Source organism: Parasteatoda tepidariorum, chromosome 1 (genome assembly GCF_982258835.1).
Source record: "Parasteatoda tepidariorum strain Cologne lab strain chromosome 1, Ptep-v5.0, whole genome shotgun sequence".
Taxonomy (NCBI): domain Eukaryota; kingdom Metazoa; phylum Arthropoda; class Arachnida; order Araneae; family Theridiidae; genus Parasteatoda; species Parasteatoda tepidariorum.
Window position 1 is genome coordinate 83,258,397 of NC_141755.1, and position 20,247 is coordinate 83,278,643.

The 20,247-nt window shown below is 27.0% G+C and overlaps 1 protein-coding gene across 1 annotated transcript; it reads right to left on the bottom strand.

Annotated features, from left to right (window-relative positions):
- Positions 1–16,520: 16,520 nt before the first annotated feature.
- On the bottom strand, positions 16,521–20,094 carry LOC110282956 (uncharacterized). The gene is made up of 3 exons (XM_043040882.3): positions 19,832–20,094; positions 18,476–18,633; positions 16,521–16,807 (listed from the first exon to the last, which is right to left on the bottom strand). The coding sequence occupies exons 1-3, from the start codon at positions 20,015–20,017 to the stop codon at positions 16,693–16,695; spliced, it is 459 nt and encodes a 152-aa protein (XP_042896816.2). The 5' UTR covers positions 20,018–20,094; the 3' UTR covers positions 16,521–16,692.
- Between the last annotated feature and the right edge of the window lie 153 nt (positions 20,095–20,247).

The window sequence follows — 20,247 nt, forward strand, 5'->3', positions numbered from 1 at the left end:
TCACTGCCGGTGCAAGAAAAAAACACTGTATTGGACATATCAACAGCAGTATACTATGCACAATTTAAAGCAGAATATGCGCGGCGAACGTTTTAAACATTATCTTCTTGAAAGATATGCAAATACTGTTTTTCGTATTTTTCTCGTAAACTATGGATCGTACAGGAACGCTTCGTTGGGCAGTTTTTATGTACTCCCAACGAGGAATTTAGCTGTGCAGAGTTTATGCAGTCGTTTCGGGACACCCTGTATATATATATATAGGGGTGATTCTCACGAAACATGACAATTCGGACCAAAAAATTTCTTCAAATTTGAAGCATTCAAAATCATCTAAAAAAAAATTTTTATACTTCTTTAGCTACACTTATTAATATCTTATAGACAGCAGTGTAGTTTATTGACATTTGCTCGAGAAAAAAAAATAAAATAGAAATTCACCAAATCTTGAATGCCAGGAAAATGACATATTACCTTAGAAGTTTAAAAAACAGTCATTTTAAGTTAATAGTAAGCAACTTAAGCCTTTATGTTAGATGGACCATAAATTGCTTAAATTAATTCTTTTTATCCACTGTAGAAAGAAACAAAAAAAATTTTGTTGCTGATATGTACAGAATAAAAGGTATATGTACAGAATAAAAGGTATATGTACAGAATGTATAATAATCAATCATTAAATAAATAAATAACTTTGATTACATCCAAGCATATTACAATCATACATAAACTTGGTATTAGGTTAATATTTGCTTTCCCTCTTTACAGTATTAGCAGTTAAAAAGAATTTCTGGTAACACCAATGTCCCGGCATTCATAAGCCAGGAAAATGTCAGCCAGGATAATGACAAATTTGCCATTTTAGAGCATATAACTTTACTTTAATTTATATTTTGACCGAAGACGTTTATATTCTGCAGAAAACAACAGTATTTCTTAAAATAACTCAGATTTAGTTTATGTTATTAATGATTTCAAAATGACAGATTTTCATGGGACAAACAAATTATTGACAGAAAAAATTATTTTAAACGAAGTTTTAGTAAACAATACCCGCTGCGTATATTCTAGAAATGCTTACATAGGATAAGATAAAAAAAAAATTAGATTTTGAAAAATGTATGAGAAGTTTTGATGCTAGTTATTATTGGAAATATTGTTTGGGACATGCCAGGAAAATGACATTTTGATATTCAATTAATAAGTATACAAAACACTCAATGCTAGTGCAAAGTCATTTTAAAATGCTAACAGCAATGCTATTTATTATTTTTTTTTTCTTTTAGTATTATAGTATTAGATCTTGGAGCAAGGGACAGTGAATTGTCATGCTTCGTGAGAATCACCCATATATATATATATATATATATATATATATATATATATATATATATATATATATATATATATAATTCTTTCAGAAACATTTAAAACATATACAAGTAGCTTTTTGAAAAAATAAGCTTACCTTTTAAAAAAAAGTACCCCAAGTAACGTGGTAGGATCTACGACTTTTACATTTCTTTTAGATTTACATTTGCAATTCAAATATAGTACTTTAGGTCTAAAGAAATTTCTTTTTTCAATATTTTACTGCTTAGATATGACTTGAAGTTCAAAAACTCTGCAAGAAAAATTATATTGCAATTGAATTGTTCTGATTTTAGAAAATGTTTTATTCAAATATGCTGCTGAAACAAGTCCAAATGTTAGGGCGCATATTAAAAAATAAACAAATTTAATTGAATATTTAACACAAATAGACATTAAATTTCCGTTTGATTTTTTGTACATTATCAGACCTTAGTTTCTTTGTCAAATTGAAGGATTAATTTCTTTTTTTTTTTCGTTAGTATGCTATTAAAACCTATATGAAAACAAAATCAGTATGTTTCAGTGTTTTTTAGAGCAAGGGAGTACCACACAAAGCTAACTCGTTTTTGTTTTAACCTTGCATGGTCTAAATATTGCTTTTTCTACTGAAGGTTCTATTTTATTGAACTTTTATGATATTTTATGAATAAAAGAAGATGAACTCTGGATTCTACCAAATTTGGATTTTCCGTTTTGTTATGCATATATAATAATAATATTAATAAATGATGTTACTTGTTCCTGAATATAGTGGAATTAATATTTTACGGTAATTGCATTTGAAAACTATAAGCGATAAATGCCGTAGATTCTTTCATTTTGAAAATACTTCATCTACAGGATGTTACAAAACAGATGATCACAAATGCAAGGGGAGATATTTCACATCATAAGAATTGAGAATTGCATTACAAATCTTCACAAGAGATATTTTTATACAATTGTTACAGTGCATTTTCTCTTAATAAACATGTCTTTTTTTCGACGAACTTAAATTTTTTACCCCAAAAATAGGGAAAAGTTAGCCACTATCTGAAAAACATGGTCTCAATAATATCCCCCATCTATACAACAATAATCAAAAAATGTTGGCAATTTTTTAATATTTTTTTATAATTTTATTTAACTATCGAACATCGAAAAATAATAGCAAAAAATTACATAACTTTTTACATCATTTTAAAGTATATTATTAAAATTGTAAATGATAAAATTCGAGCATAGCTGGTCTAATGCATCTGAGTCATAATATTTCCAAATAAAAATCATTATATTCAATTTTCGACGGATTTTATTCACATTTTTTGTTTTGAAAATTACATAGTGTAAAATAATTTTAACGAAAATTAGAACTTACTATCCAAATTCTTTTCAGCAGTTATTAACCAAAATAATAAAAAAATAACAAATAAACATTAAAATTATTTTTTGCACATTTAGATAAATAGTTTTATAACTGAGCACAAAAACTTCGATTCAACTGAAAGTTTCCAAGGCATGGGTACAGGCCCAAGTTTTCGAACGCTCTCCAGATTTAACTTTCGAAACCATATTTACTAGTTTGCATCAACCTCTTATTATTTTTATAGTTAAAGATTCATAACTCGCGAATAAAAGCTATGATTATTCAGCAAAAGGAAGAATTTTATTCTGATTTCGTATCATAAATAATAGTTAGCATTAATTAAAGGTTAATCTTTCAAAACATTTCAACTAACCTTGAAAATCTGTTTATTAGAGCTAAATTTATTTAAGGTGATTGTGTTTTTGGAGGGTAGCTCACTCTTCATTTTGCATTTCTTAGTTGCCACGTTAAAGCAGACAACGTTGTTTGCAATGTCTAATTAATAAAAGAGCATTCTGTGCACATAGCCCAATGGTACAACCAAAAAGAAATTGCCTAATTACAGTTAACTATTTCAGAATTTTCTTAGATTTCCAGAAAAATAATAAAAATTTAAATTTTTAGGTAAGAAAAAATACAGCAATAGAAAAAATATTCAATACCTCACGGAATAATACTTTATTTTGACACTAGGCTTGTCACCAAAATATCAAATATTTTAAATTGGTCCCTGGATGTGTGCATTTTTTAGTTCTGTCACTAACCACAATTTTTTTTTAAAGAAATTTCATTTATAGTTAGCGAAAAAATAATTTTTTTCAAAAAAATTGCATCTCTTGAAGTTCTTTTTAAGAAATAAAATGCATTACCTTTCAAATGAAATAAAACTTAAGAACTTGAGATTATAAAATAATTATTAATGTACTAGAACAAGAGTAATAAGAATAAAATAGTAAAATAAAATTTTGTTGTTGACAGCAAGATACCGTTATCTCAGCAAAATATCTGACAATTCTGAATTTCATGATTATTTAAGAGATCCGCTAAATTTATTATCAGATTCTCAACTCTGGTGAAGAAAACAAGTCACTTCGAGACTTACACTGCAGCAAATCTCAACCATCTTACACTAACTCTTCACTAAAATATCGACCAACGAAAGTTGTAAAGGAAAAAAAATTTAAAATGCATGTCTCTTTCAAAATGTTCGCTGCACCGATAATCGAGTATTTAATCGAGTATATACAACAATTATTAATGTACTAAAACATTAGTAATAAGAATATAATAGCCAAATAAAATTTTGTTGTTGACAGCAAAATACCGTTATCTCAGCAAAATATCTGACAAGAGAGATCAATTCGGAATTTCATGATTATTTAAGAAATCCGCTAAATTTATTATCGTATTCTCAACTCTGGTGAAGAAAACAAGTCACTTCGAGACTTACACTGCCGCAAATCTCAACCATCTTACACTAACTCTTCACTAAAATATCGACCAACGAAAGTTGTAAAGGAAAAAAAATTTGAAATGCATGTCTCTTTCAAAATGTTCGCTGCACCGATAATCGAGTATTTAATCGAGTATATACAACAATAATTAATGTACTAAAACATTAGTAATAAGAATATAATAGCCAAATAAAATTTTGTTGTTGACAGCAAAATACCGTTATCTCAGCAAAATATCTGACAAGAGAGATCAATTCGGAATTTCATGATTATTTAAGAAATCCGCTAAATTTATTATTGTATTCTCAACTCTGGTGAAGAAAACAAGTCACTTCGAGACTTACACTGCCGCAAATCTCAACCATCTTACACTAACTCTTCACTAAAATATCGACCAACGAAAGTTGGCAAGGAAAAAAAGAATAAAAAATGCATGTCTCTTTCCCTATGTTCGCTGCATCGATAATCGAGTATTTGCCTCATAATACAGAACACAAGATGTACACTTCATTGAACAGCAAGAAAGCGCGTCCTTCGCCAAACTCTCTCATATCGAGAAAGAACAAAAAAGTAAGGAAAAAACCAACAACAAAAAAGTAACAAATTGAAATCGAACGCCATAAGATGATATTTGGTAGTAAATATGCTACTGTCTGAAAAAGAAGAGAATATGAGCGCTGATTTGGCACGCTTCACTGGACAGAATGAAACGGACTTTTGCTGAAATCTCATTTCTTATATGGGATTAACGCACAGGAGTCACCCGAAAATCCAATGCTTCAGTGAAAGCCTCTCCTCGGGAAATATTATCAGGAACTGTTGGAAGCATATGTTACATTACTATGTTCGAGATGGTTCTTACTTTCGAACTTTCTTCTTTTTCTCATCCAGTCATATCCTGGAAAAATGTAACAGGTTTGCTGAAGAATGCTTACAATGAAACAAAACTATATATATTGGTCGTGTCATACCATAATGCATAATTTCTAGCTTGTCAATGCATAATTTCCAGGTTTGTAATTTCGCTTAAGTCTTAAATTTATATTTGATCCCCCAATCCTTTTCTCAAAAAAAAATATTCATTAATTATTTTTATTCAAAAACAATTATAGTAAAAATCAAATTCTATAAATAGATATCCTTCTTTTTAACTTGCTAACACATAAGTATAAACTTTCAAAATCGCTATAAGTTTACCAAGATTTGTAACGTTAATGAAGCTTTATTTTCCACCAACTAATTTTAAATTTGGCAATCCTTTTTTCATAAATCGCCAAACATTGAATCTCTCTTTGTGCTGAGTGGTATACTTTCCCGATATTCTTTAATTAAATTTTACTCCAACAGGTTGCGGGTGTTCGTCGACTCCCGTGACCTATTTTGTGAAAATATCCTTTCGTTTTTTTTTTATCTAAAATTAAAAAATGCCTTTTAATCAATCACTTCCGTTTTGAACGAAGCAAATAAATTTTTGCAATATCTTTAGGATGGAAGTCGGAAAAGGAATTATTTGGATCCTGAAAGGTTTTCTCTAACATTGCTTCTTTTTGCTGCATAAACTGGAAAAGTGAAAAAATAATGATTTCACTTTAAACGGTCTACCTAATAAATAATAATTCCCCTGAACAATCTTGAATAATAGGTGACTTCTAATATTTTAGTGGCTTTATGAAATAAATAAAGAGAAGTTAGAATAAAATAAATAACAATTAATGGAAGTGGGGTTTTTTTCCATTCGAAAAAAAAAATGTAAAAGGAATGTCCAAAATTTATTTTCTAAAAATCTCTAGGACCTCATAAGTTTCGTATTTCCAAAATTTGATAATCATGTTATTGTCAATTATCTATTTGCTACTATATTATCATAAGCGATGACAGGGTGCTCAACTTGACCTGCTCGCCCAAGGCCTGTTTAAGAAGGACAGACTACTTGTAACTGTTTTATTTACAACAAAAAAGCAAAATTGTACTTGTATATAAATGCTTACAACTTCTCAATTACTAGTTCGATCGACTCGGTATTGGTCACATTCAATACGACGTAAAAAAAAAAAAGATACATCAGAAACAATACCTCACTTAGTTGTCTAGAAGAAATTCAGTTCTCCCCCCCCCCCCAAAAAAAAAAAACAATATCCCTCAAAAAAGGGGAAAGTACACAGGGGAGAATTGGGAAACTTTCAGATATAATATCAATTGTCTATTTTGATGTTAAAAGCATATAACTATACTTTTAGTACTATTTTTTTCCTTCTTTTTTTTACGCATGCTTGTTTTTTTTGGGGGGGGAGTTTACTTTACACGAGACTAAAACTATTTGTTTTTAATTTTAAAGGTGCAACTTTAACTAAGATTCAAATATTTTTGTTTCCCAAACAGTACTTAAAATTGATTTTTCATTTTTTTACCTAAGAAGCTTCCTTTAATATTTAACAATGAACATTAGCCATTTTTGAGATAAAAATTAATTAATGGAATGTGGAAAAATAAATCACTGAACTGGTGAACCAAAATATTTGAATAAAAGACTGAGTGAATAGGCGTATTTATGCACGAGCGTATCAGGAAGTAAATAAGTTTGAAAAAATAAATAAAAAGTTCATAAAACTGTAACTTGGTGGTGCAGAAGTCGACGACCACATTTTTATTCCAAACATGGTGCTGATTATTGACTTTGCTACAACGATTTCATATCTCAAATTGAAATCGTTCTGCTCAATCATCCCACTCTAGCAATTTTCAACAAAAATGAAACAAAAATTATTTAATTTGAAACCAAAATAATCCAACTAAGGAGTTATTTTAATATACATATGTACAACTGGCAAAGCCCTTTTTCACTTCCCATTAAAATAGAAAGCTAAAATTTGGACCATATATTTTTTATAAAAATAAATAGGAAAACTAAAAAAAAAGTTCTAATTCGATATTTTGTAATTATCGGAGTAATTATCCAAGTTGACAATAATGCTAAGTAACAAGTTTTTAACAAGATAAAAATCTCAAATTTAAACTGTGTGTTCCTTATCAGATGCGAAGAAAAACTAAAAAAGAGCTTCGTATATTTTGTGATTATAAAGAAAATTACGGATTAATTAGTCTAATTAATTTACAATATTTCTAAATAATACTTTTTTACCGAGATAAAGTCTCAAGTTGGGATCAAGTGCTTCTTATGAGATAAATAGAAAATCTAAAATTTTTATTTCAATAGTTGTAATTATTGGGGTAATTAATATAATTGACAGAGTAAAACTAAATAACATGTCGCTATTATGATTAAAAGTATCCAATTTCGGAAGATATGTTCGATATTAGCTTAAAAGGAAAAACTAAAACAGTTTCATTTTGATATTTTGTAATGCGGAGTAATCATCCTAATTGGCAGTAATGCGAAATAACATGTTCCAACCAAAAGAGAAGACTCAAACTTGAACCATTTAAACCTTATCAAATTATACAGATAAAATAAGTAAAGTTTTATTTCTATATTTAGCAATTTTCGTGTAATTAGCATAATTAACAATTATACTAAATAACACGTTCCCACTAATTACCACCGCGTGCTTGGAGCAGCCATGGCGTACTAATATTTGAGGGCACTCCTATGGCGTGTTAATTGACTAGAGTGCTGAAAAGCTACTTCTGGGTCTGGAATCACGAAGCGGTGAATTTGTGTAGGCGGAACAACTGGCTACCGAATTTTCCATTGCACCGAGGATTCCGAACAATGTTGCCAAAAGCACTTGGGCCCAACGTGGGGCCACGATACCTTTGAGTTGATGTAGGCGGACCAATGTAAATACAGTGTAGGCAGTGTAGTATTATACAAAAGAAACACAATATTTGATTTATTTAAAAAAAAAAAAATAGTCGATAACTAAAATCGAATCAGATATGTTTTATAAAAACGAATATTCTCTTTTAAAATATTACTTTTGAATATTTTATGTCGTTTTCTCACGAATAAATTTGGCTCAAACAGATTTTATAATAAATTTTAAAATAGCTTACGAAAAGTTTATCGTAAGGAAAAGCAGAAATAAACAATAATACAATTTAAAATGTTTCGAAAACTACTACTGCTACTCTGATATTGCGAATGAATATGATTATTTCTTCCTTTGATTCATGCAAGATTTCATCTTCAGAATAAATATCGTTTGCAAAATAAAATTCTTTAAGAAGAACTTTTTGTTTCAAAAAATGAAAGCAGTGAATGCTGAGTATTTGCTATACTATTACTAGCCTCTTTTATTTCAAATCAAATAGTATATTTTATTCTATTTGTACAATTTATTCAGATTCTTTAGTCGCTATGCTTTTAAATCGTCTACAAGTATCTATGACGTAATGACTATTACTGAAATATTTTAGTACAATAAAGGTAGCTTAAAACTTGAAAATAAAAAATCTGAATCTGCAGAAAACTAAGTTACCTCCTCAAGTAAGTGGTTAAAAGTGTCACATTCTCGAGAGTCGGGTTTTTGTGGAAAATGGTAAAACTTAGAAATCGATACTAAAATTAAAAAGTGCCGGAATAGTTTTTTACGCTGAATTGACTGAGACCGATCTAGGGATGGTCGGACTAATATTTTAAAATTTATAGAGGATTTATGTGGAGAAAAAAAATACAATTTTGTACCTGTTCCGAATCATACATCTGTCGTAGCTTGTAGAAATGAGCTCGGACTCACTTTTGGAGGTACGAGCACGAAGAATTTTAACCCGAGCCCACCAGATCTCGTGAGAAATAGGATTACTCAGAGCCCAAGTCCACCCAGGCACGAGATAGACGTCGGAGAAAGGCCAAATTTTGTGGTCTCCTGACTCGGCCTTTGATGTCTAAACAAGGGAAATAGTAAATTAAAACCTTTTTTTTTCGCTAATCTATGAAAAAAAACGAAGAGAGAAATTGAGTCAATTGAAACTCCAAGATAACTAAAACAAAAATTAAAAAAGAAAATCAAAATCTTAAGCTAAATAAAAGTCAACTGGCAATTAGCAATAGCCTCATAAAGCAGAAGCACCCAACAGAAGTAGCAGATCGCTGCAAATTTTTATACCATATAAACTTTACATTTTTTACACTCAATAATTGAATCAAACGTTCTTTTAAAAGTAGTAAAAAAGTTCATGAAATTTTTTTCATTTTCTGAACTTGCCCAAGCCAATCTCATCTCTTGTAAATTGCTATACCAGTATTTCCCAAGCTTATGACTTCTGTGTACCCTTTCTAAATTTCTCGTAACGCTGTGTACCACTCATAAAAAATGAATATATTTTTTTAAAAAATATCTTTATTTTTACTATAAAAAAATTTCATCAAAGTTAAAAATCACAACTGGTTGTTGACACCAGTAATTATTAACTGCTAACTCTGCAAAAAATAGCCAATAGAAAAATACGTCATCGTAAATTTTCATGGCTAGCTTTGTTTTTAAGTAAAAATTTTTGAAATTTTAGTTTGTTGCAAGAGAACGCGTACCCCGGTTAAACTGTTCCCGTAGGGGTACGCGTACCACACTTTGGGAAACACTGTGCTATACAAATGTGACTTCTTTTCTCTTTTACTCACACTGAATTAAATGAAACTTAACAAGTATTAATAGGATGGATAACTCGAAAATTTCAAAGGTTTTTATGTAAAAAAAAGTATTATTTTTAACATGTACTCATGCACACTTGTTACCTATATTATGATAAAAAATAGAGAAATTTGACAAAAAAAATATGAATAAGCAATATAGTATTTTTTTTTTTCAGAAAAATTACGTTACAAATGATGAAGACCATTCTGACATGGACAGATATAACCTGAACATAGATAGTCTTTACAAGGGAACAGGCATAATTATACCATTCACGAGAAAAGAAAATTTATCAGTACCTATTTGTGAAAGTTAGCAATTACTAAACCTTAATGCAGTCGTTTTCAAGAAGAAAAAATTCCTCTACACTGAACTTCGTTAAATCGTTTTTATTTTGTTCTGGTTAAAAATATAGTGGATAAATGAACACCAAGAAACAAAATAAAATTAAAGGTCTAATCTTCTACTTGTCAATCGCAGAAATTTTACGACGCATCTGTTATGTCTACAGGATTAAGTATAAATGTAACGATTCTTCCTCAAAAATCACTATTTTTTTTTTTTTTTATTAACAAATGAACGAGAAATAAACCACAGTGAAAACAAGCAGGTTCAAGCAAAGCTTAACCCCAGTTACCGAACCTTAAATTTCCAATTTATGGGATTACATAATTTAAAAAAATTAGTGTAAAAGATTTTTTTTTTTTTTTTTTTTTTTTTTGTATGTGAAAATGTGTTTATTTTGATTGACTTGGTTTTTTAGGGTGGCGTAGTATCTATTACACTACAAAGAAATTAAAATAAAAAATAATTAATAACCTGAGAATTTCATTTACAAAAAGTGAGGTCTTAAATAAAATTTCTAAAATGTCCATGTAACTTTAAATCTTAATGAAGCCTTTGGAAGTTTTCAATCAAATATCTGCCATTTTTATTTATTAGCATTAAAAAAGCGAAAGAATCTGAAATAGGTGAACCCAAATAATTACAAATGTGATTAGAAACTTGGGTAATAAGTAATATAGCATAGTAATATAGCATATAGTAATAAAAACATAGATAAATTCTAAAACGTTTTCAATTAACTAACATTTTTCATCAAAATTGAAATAAAGCAGTTTTTTACATTTTTTTAGGAGGATAAGAATACTCACATGAGGGTAATTTCAAAGGTGAATTGAGTAAAAATTTAAGAAGAGGAACAAAAAATCAAAACTGGAAAAAATCCTTAAAAATTATGGTTTAAGAAAATTCATAGTTATTCTTAAGGGAAGGGGAGGGAATACAACGTACAACCTATTTTATTCTTTTTCATAAGAAATATATTTTTTCTACATATCAAAACTTGATAAGAAAACTTTTATGAAATTAAAAACCTCTATTATTCTCCCTCTACTTTCCATGGGAATACTGAGAAAAACGTCATTCCAGTGCTGTAGTGTTTTTAACCATGCTTGTAAGTCTTCGATTTATAACCCAAAGAACAAAATGTAGGTAGTATAGATTTTATAAGATATTTTTATTCCCTCTATTTTTTGAGGATACTATCAGTATTTTTTTTTTATCTTAATCCTGAAAAAAAAATTTTAAAAATTTATAAGTGAAACACCAGAGTTAACACGGAAAATGCTTTTTTTTTCTTTGGGGGGGGGGATTGCAAAATGTGGTTTTGTGTTCAACTCTACAAAAAAGCATAAGTTACAAAATGTAAACACTCCCACCTATCTATCAAAATAACATCCATTTTTAAGCTCTATTGCCTGGAATAATACACATTAGTAAATAACTCAAACTTGAAAATTGTTTTAAGAGTAAATTTAACAATTTTTCAATTCCTTCTAAAAAAATTTAAAATGTGCATACAAATAAAAAAAAATTGCTAAAAAAATAATTTGATTTTAAAAGATCTCCCCTCCCCCCAGTTTTAACATTAACTGACATGCTGATATATGATCTTTGTTGTTGTTCATTTACGTCGCACTAGAGCTGCACAATGGGCTATTGGCGACGGTCTGGGAAACATCCCTGAGGATGATCCGAAGACATGCCATCACAATTTTGATCCTCTGCGGAGGGGATGGCACCCCCGCTTTGGTAGTCCGACAACCCGCACGCGAAGTCGAGCACTTTACGATAGAACAGTTTAACGAGAACCAATACCGCACACCCTCGGTCCCTACGCAGGCTGATCCAAGTGGTCACCCACCCGCACACTGACCGCAGCCAGTGATGCTTGACTTCGGTGATCTGCTGGGAACCGTGTCTTAACGATCAGTCCACTGCGGGACGCTGATATATGATCAAGGTCCTATGGAAAAAAAATAACATAGCAAACTTCAACTTAAAATTTACCAATCCCAGTTTATTGTTTTATATGAAGACTAGATTATGAAACAAACGAAGATCAATATATATAAACTTTTTATAGTATTGTTGCATTAAAAAAAATAATCAGTATCAATTAATATTTCCTTTTATCAATTAAATACTTTAATCAAGTTTAAGATGTTTTTAATCAAATAATTTTAAAGTAGGGTTTCAATAATCTTAAAATGAAAGCATATTGAATATATTGCCCAATAATTTTTTTAGATTTCAGTTGAATTTAGTTTAGTCCCTCAATTTAAAAAAATCTATATGATTTAAAGTAATCATTTTAAAAACCAGATGAAAGAGCTGTATCAATTAATTTTAAATTACTAAACTCCCTCATCGTATAAAATTTATCACTACATTTGCTGGAAATAATAAATAAGCATATGACCCTTGAATTCATTGCCATAAACACGGTATCTGCTACATTTTAGATTTTCAAAGTCATGACTAATTCCAAGAATTTTTCCTGACTTAACGAAGTTACTATTTTCTCCGACAAAAAACACAACAATAAATTAAAAAATCATTTTGTTGATTTAAATCAACTGATTTTTATATATATTGATTTTAAGAGTTAAAAAAAAGTGTTTTAAATTATTGATACTTTTATTATTTTCTTTTCTAAGTTTTAAAATTTATTTTAAATAAATTGCTGCATTCATTAATTTAAGTTAACGAGATTACTTTCGTGGTGTGTGTTAAATTCCAACACATTTGAAATTACATTTTTAAAAATCTTTTGATTCTTGAGATTGAAAGTACAGATTAAAGTAAACATTTAATGCTGCCTTAATATAGACTTGCATAGCTGTAGAAAGTAATTAATAAACTTGAATTTTTTAAAAAAAAAAAAAAAAAACAAATGTGAATGTTAATTAAAATTCTACCTTTTGATTGAAAAAGCGTGGAATTAAAATCTACATTATATTTTATTGGTGGAAAATGTATATTTCTGAAGCTTGAGGTTATATTAAAAAGAAATTACCCTAATATGCCAAAAATAGAAAGAAAGAAAAAGGCTGATGAATTCACATATTTTTTTCCTGATATAGTGTCATTCTTTCCTTTCAAACTCTTTCAAAGTCTATTTGAAGCAGTAGGGTTATTAACTGGTATTTTTTCTCAAAGTATGTTTACAGTATCTTTGACATTATCAGATTTTCTGTAAAGAAATTTAGTGAAAAAAAATTCCAATGAGCACATAGATTTTTTTTTAAAAATTTTTTAGCTTATCTATTTTGATATAGGATTAAAAATGAATATTTCAATATAAAAATATATGGATTAAATATTTATTTACTTTTTGATATATGACTACATTTATAAACACAATATGTTACATTTATTTTGTCATTTTAAAAATCAAGAGACAAAAAAAAGAAAGCACAATTTTAAATTATAATTATGGTTTGCTAATTGAAACTTTGTTTTATTAGTTAAAGCTGCATTCTTTGAATTCTCTATTTCATCTGGTCTTTAAATTTCAATCATCCATTTATTTCAAAATGGTTGCTATGCATTCAAAGCTATGTATTATAATGAAAAATTATTTTAGTAAGTTAGAGTTTCTAAAATATTGTTATAATATAGTTTTAATATTAATTTAATTTTGATTAAACATTTATAAAGTTTTCTTCATCATAAATTTAAGTTCCTACAGTGTATTTGAATTTAAAAATATCTGATTTAAATATAAAAAAATCCGATTTAAATCAAAAAAATCTGATTTATTTTAATTTTAAAATCAAAAAAATCACAAACCCTGATTAATAACATTGATTATAGGTATAACCAAAACTGTTATACTCTGCATCTTCGTATTTATAGATTTTAAATTTAAAAAACAAAGTAAAAAAAAGAGAGTTAAAGCAATAAAATAGCTGAAAAAAATACAAAAGCAAATAATTTTTTTTTTTCCTTTTTTCTGCAGAATTACATTCTAAAGACACTTTTTTTGTTCATCGGAAAGAAAAGAAACACTCCTGATTTTTCTGTTCTCATTTCGGAAGGAAAAAAATTCGCCAATGACTGGCTTGCTTCAGCTAGAATTTTAAATTGATAAAATAAAAAAAATTATAATAATAAAAATTCTGAAATCACAAAGTTTAAAAGATAATTTGCTCTAGAAATGCTTTTTCTTTCATTTTTTGAAAGAGCACCATAATTTTTAAAGAACATAATAAAAATATTTTAATAAAATATGACTGTGAGTGGGGATTTTGTCATAAATTCAGATATTCAAAACACCATGAAATTGTGTGTGGGGGATGTAAATTCCATTTTAAAAATTAGATTTTTCGGCGACCTAAATCATTGACTTTCCATTATTTTTTTAAAAAATAGTTAAAATCATGACATTCTATGTTAAATTTTGTTCAATACTGAAATTCATGACTTTCCGGGTGCACAGATAACCTGCATAAAAATTTGATAGTGCAAAATTGGTAATTGAGTTTCTTTTTCTTTAAATAATGGAATTGCAAAATAGTTTGAAGTAATGAATTCTGTAGGTAAAGCAGTATGCCAGAAACATGCATATAATTAGTAGATAATCCCCACTAATTATATGCATATTTGAACTATTTAATTTTGAAATTTTTAATAGCATTATTAAATGAAATAAAAATTAGTTTTATTGAAAGTACAAATCTTCTGATTTTTTCAAATTGATTATTTCAAAATTCTCATCTTTATTCGTAAAAAGGACAACAACAAAAAAATTATTTAATTTTAAAAAAATTTTGCACATAACACCAAATATTTTTCATCAGGAAAATCAGGACTACACTGGTACAGCAGCCTCACACAAAATAATGAAAATGATTATAAAATAAGTTATTAATTTGAATTAAAAACAGGCATTGTTCATATTTATAACTTTTTATAGCTGATTGTTTTCATTTTTTACAACTAAGAAAAATAGTCTTTCCTTCAATAAAAATGAATCATTTTCAGTGAAGTTTTTTCCTGATACCCATAATAGAATCAAACAAGGAGAATTTTGCAGTGGAACAACAGAAGCTACTTGATGCTGCCATCTACATAGTAGACTAAAAGTTATTTCTTCCAATTTAATTCACAATCATCACTACTGTACTCAGTATTGGTAACAATTGCATTTAACTACACAAATATATTTAAACATTTAGATCAGTTAAGATTAAAAGATTTCAATCTTGAATTTTTACAGGGTCAAAAAAATAGTTCAAGAGTTATTTACTTGGGAAGAAAAAATAAATTATGTAATATATTTATTGAATCTATACAGATACAGGAATTAGTTGTATATCAAATATTTTATAATTTATCTACATTGAATCTCAAAAAATTGATTTGGGGAAAATTTGTTTTCTGAATTGAAAGAACTCACCCAATTCCAAACACTAAACAAAATTATTTTAGTGGAGTCGTAGGGACTCAATGGATTTTTTTTTTTAAATTACTCATTTCAATGAAAATACTTAATTTCCACAAAATTTTATATATTAAAATAAATATTTGCACTAATAAAAAAATCCAAGTGCACATTATAAAATTGTAAAAAAAAATTCTTTTCTTTTTTTTTTTTACAAAATAGTTTTAAAAGAATTCCCATATCTATATCATTAAAAAAATAAACCTATTTTGAAAACTGCTATTTTTAAAAAACTTTGAATGATTATTTATCATTCCTAAAACCGTATTATTCGAAGAATACTTTTAAATATAAAAATTATTTCTATAACTGATCACAGTTGAAATGTATTTCATAATAAATTGGATCATTATTTTCACTTGAGAAAAACATGTTAATCTGTATATTTTAGAATTATTATTTGCTTTGTATATAAAATTACACTATAATTAAAATTTAAATTATTTTTATACATAGGAAATTGTATTCAGAATTATACCATAAAATATAAAAAAATATTTTCATAAAAAAAACAAATCCTATTAAAAATGATGTACTTTAAAAACTGTTACTGAGTATGTTTAATTTTTAAAAAAAATAAAAGCAATAGTATTTCGGTTTTCTCAAAAAACTCAAATATATAAAGGGAGAGGGATAAATTTTTCCTAAAAAAATTTCAGCTATAGAAAGCAATTTTTATTTATTTTTCAGATGGACTATTGACAATATTAGCAAATTTATTTCTGTTTAATTTGCAATATCATATCCTTTCAACAAAAATTAGTTGATGAGATTCTTAATTTAATTATCATTGAATTTGCAAATGAATTTTTATCAAATTAAAAATTTCCTGAAATTCTTTTCAGCAAAATAAAAAAAAAATTTAAATTCCTACAGAGCTTTTTACATTAATCTATAATAGCTTTTTAGATGAAGCGATTTTTTTTCCTACTTTTTAAATTAAAATAAATAATGAAACAAAAGTATTTAAAAAATAATAAATTTCAAAGATTTATTGTAAAATTTGACAAAAAAGAAACAAAAACATACATGTATATTCTATATAAAGATTTGCATACCGATTTCCATACATAAAAGAAGCTGCTAAACTAATGTGGTTACAGATAGTATAAAGTATATAAAAAAGTGCTTTTACAATTAGCGTAGTTTTCTGGCACTTAAAGTTCTCTCCATCTTTTCTCGTTCCTTTACAGATTTATTGAGAGCTTGAACATCTTTCTTAAGTTTTCCTGTTGGACTTTTAAAAGAGATTCTGCAAAAAATTTTAACAAACATAATTTAGTCACAATACATTAGATTATTATACATTAAATTATTTCACAAGGCAAAGTCTCATACAAATATATAAATTACAGACAAAAGCAATAATTTACACAAAAAAAGAATAGAAAAATTTAAAACCTCAATCAAATTTTATTTATTAATAAAGTAACCTGTTATTTAGTTAGCTTTCATATATTCTACTTGTGATAAAAAACAAAATAAATTTATGCAGATAGCTTAGTTTTTAAATGCATTTTATTATGGAACTGCAAATATGGTAATATTTAAGGAAATTTACAACCAGAAATTATTGAACATAGAGCTTTTCTTTTTTTCTTTTAAATATTTTAATTTCATTGCACTTGAATTTTTACAAAAAATAGTAAAAACATATTCTTAATTAAACTTACAATAAAATTTAAAAACTAAAGCGATTGCTAAAATAAATAAATTTAACTTTGATTGTATATTAATAGATTACCACTTTTTAACGATATAGTATAACCACCGACAATCGACTGGCAATGAGCTTAAGTCCCCTTAAACTAATTTCGGTAAAAAAATCTCTGCGAGTAGTATAAAAACCGATAAAACAGAATAAAGTTGAATTAAATAACTAATCTTCTACTTCAATCCTTTTTTTTTCCTAAATGATTACAGTAAAAAATAAAGTGAGACAATAAAAATTCTTTAATTAAGAACTAAAAGATTTAAAGAATGAAACGTTTCATTCAAAATGAAATGTATGAAAATAGTGAAAATAGTCAAAATCTAAAAATAAAAAATTATAAATAAAAAAATAAAATATTTTAGGTTTATCCTTATATTACTGTTCTAATCAAGAAGTTATCAAAAATCAACCACAACTACTCCTATTTCCTTTCCTGAAAGACTATAAACAATCTGGCTGCATTTTTCTTCCTCTACCTTTTGTCGCTCATTTACTCCTCTCTTAAATAGAAAACTATACAATAACTATAAAATAAATCTTGATTTGAATTTGCATTTTATAAAATAGTTCAATTTAATGTAAATTTGCATTTTGATTTGAAGTTTCCTATTGGCAAAAAATTAAGATTAACCTTAGGCTAAGATTTTTGAAATTTGGCTAAAGCTTATGAAACATTTGATATTGGGCTAATTTATTGAATTTGAAGTCTTTAGCACGGGCCCTACTGACCTCATGGGAACACTATGTTTATTATAAGAAGAAAACTGGGCTTGAAAAGAAAAATTTATGAAAAAGGCAATTAAAATTTTAAAAATTAAATTTTTGCTCAGGCAACTATCAATAAAACTTAAAAATAAATTTTTATTCTACATAAATTTCAACCAAAGTGAAGATTTAATGAAAACTAAATCTAAAAAAAAACTATTATTACATGTTAAATATAAATAATAAAAAGTTTGCAGAATTTCATTATTTTTACTAATAGATGTTGGAGTTTTAATTTTTTTTCAAGTATTTTTTTTTTCTTGGTTCTTTTTCTGAAATTATTGAAAAGTAATAAAATCATGCTCTATGGTTGCAACAAATTCAAGAAGTTTTTTGGAAATATCACAAGTCAATTCATTGTCACAACTAAATTCCTTAAAAAAAATAAACCACCATAAAAAATTTTTGATAAATAAAATAAGTAGATAAATTCCTTATTACCTTTTTGGTGAAACTCTTTTACGAGGAGTTCTTTTTGGACTTGGTGTTACAAAGGAAAATGGGGTATATAACTTTACCGGTGTGATGTTTTCATTCAAACCTTGATAATTTTGTCTCTTGCAAAAGCTGCTACGTGTTTTCATAACGGGTCGAAGTTTCTATAAAAATTATACTTTTAAAAAAAGCTGCATAGTTAAAAAAAATCTATATCCAGAATAAATTTACAATTAATAATTTGAAAACAATTATTATACAATCACAAAATATGTATCATTTCATACTTATATATATACTACTTATTAATCTTTAATTTTTTAATAAAATTATAAACTTGTTTTTTAATATTTAAATGATACTCTTATAATTGAATCTGAAAAATAAATTTTAACTCAAATAAAATTAATAAATTAAATCACTCTTCATCAGCTAACTTTTAAAAAAGAAACTATTTTCTATCATTACAAATCTTGTACAATTATTTACAATCTAAAAAACTGTTCAGTTAATACTAGAAAATTAAAGATCTTTTCATCCAAAAATCGAGATTCCTCAATTAAAGAGAAAGATACAAAATAAAGGAAAATTGCTCATAATTCTTTTAATGCTTTTTATTAAAGTTCTTATCCTTTGGATCAATTTTTGTAATAATATACACAACTTAAATTATTATATAGCCCAGTTATGCAAACAATTTTAATGCAATAATAGAAAAAATTCAATTAAACAATGTTAAACCAAAAATCAAGTATTTAGGATTTAAAATACAAAATTAGCATTGAAATGCTTGACAAAATACTGAAACAAGTTTATCCTTATTCTTTGTATGCTTTTTATTAAAGTTCTTATCCTTTGGATCAATTTTTGTAATAATATACACAACTTAAATTATTATATAGCCCAGTTATACAAACAATTTTAATGCAATAATAGAAAAAATTCAACTAAACAATGTTAAACCAAAAATCAAGTTTTTATGATTTAAAATACAAAATTAGCATTGAAATGCTTGACAAAATACTGAAACAAATTTATCCTTATTCTTTGTATGCTTTTATGTTCTTATCATTTGGATCATTTTCTTTAATAATATGTACAATTAAAATTATTATATGGCTACTAAATAATATTTTTAAGGCAATGACTTAATTTTTAAAATAATGAACTTAATTTTATCATTAAAATACTTAATCTATGGTAAAATGTATAATTTTAAATAAAAACAGCTATAAAATCACTCCTATAAAAAGCATTAAACAAAATAAAATAGGGAAACACATAAACTGAACATTTTTTACGCATTTAAAAAATGAAAAATTAGCGATATAAAATTAACCAGCAACTAAGTTTAATTATTACCATAGAAAGATCACCAATTGAGGATTTGACGTTAGTGATTGTTCGACATGCAGTAACTCTAACATCATTCAAAAGTCTTTCAACACGTTTAGCATTGGATAGTTTTGTTACAGTAAGTGATTTATTTTCTTGATCATATATTGGCGTATTAGCAGTACTCTTTTGGGTAGTTCTTTGAGAATTCATTATGCTTATGATCTACTTATATTTTACGTTCATTTAATAATACAAATTTCAAAAAGTTAAATAAACCGCTACAGTCAAAGTAAAAGTTTATGAAAGTTTTAGGCCGGAAATAGCCGGGGTGATCAAGAGCTGCATCATAACATAGAAGAATACAGTTCTGTATTCCAGAGTTCAAAAAGAGAAAAATATTTGATTTTATAACAAGTTATAAATTATTATGTGCGTTATTA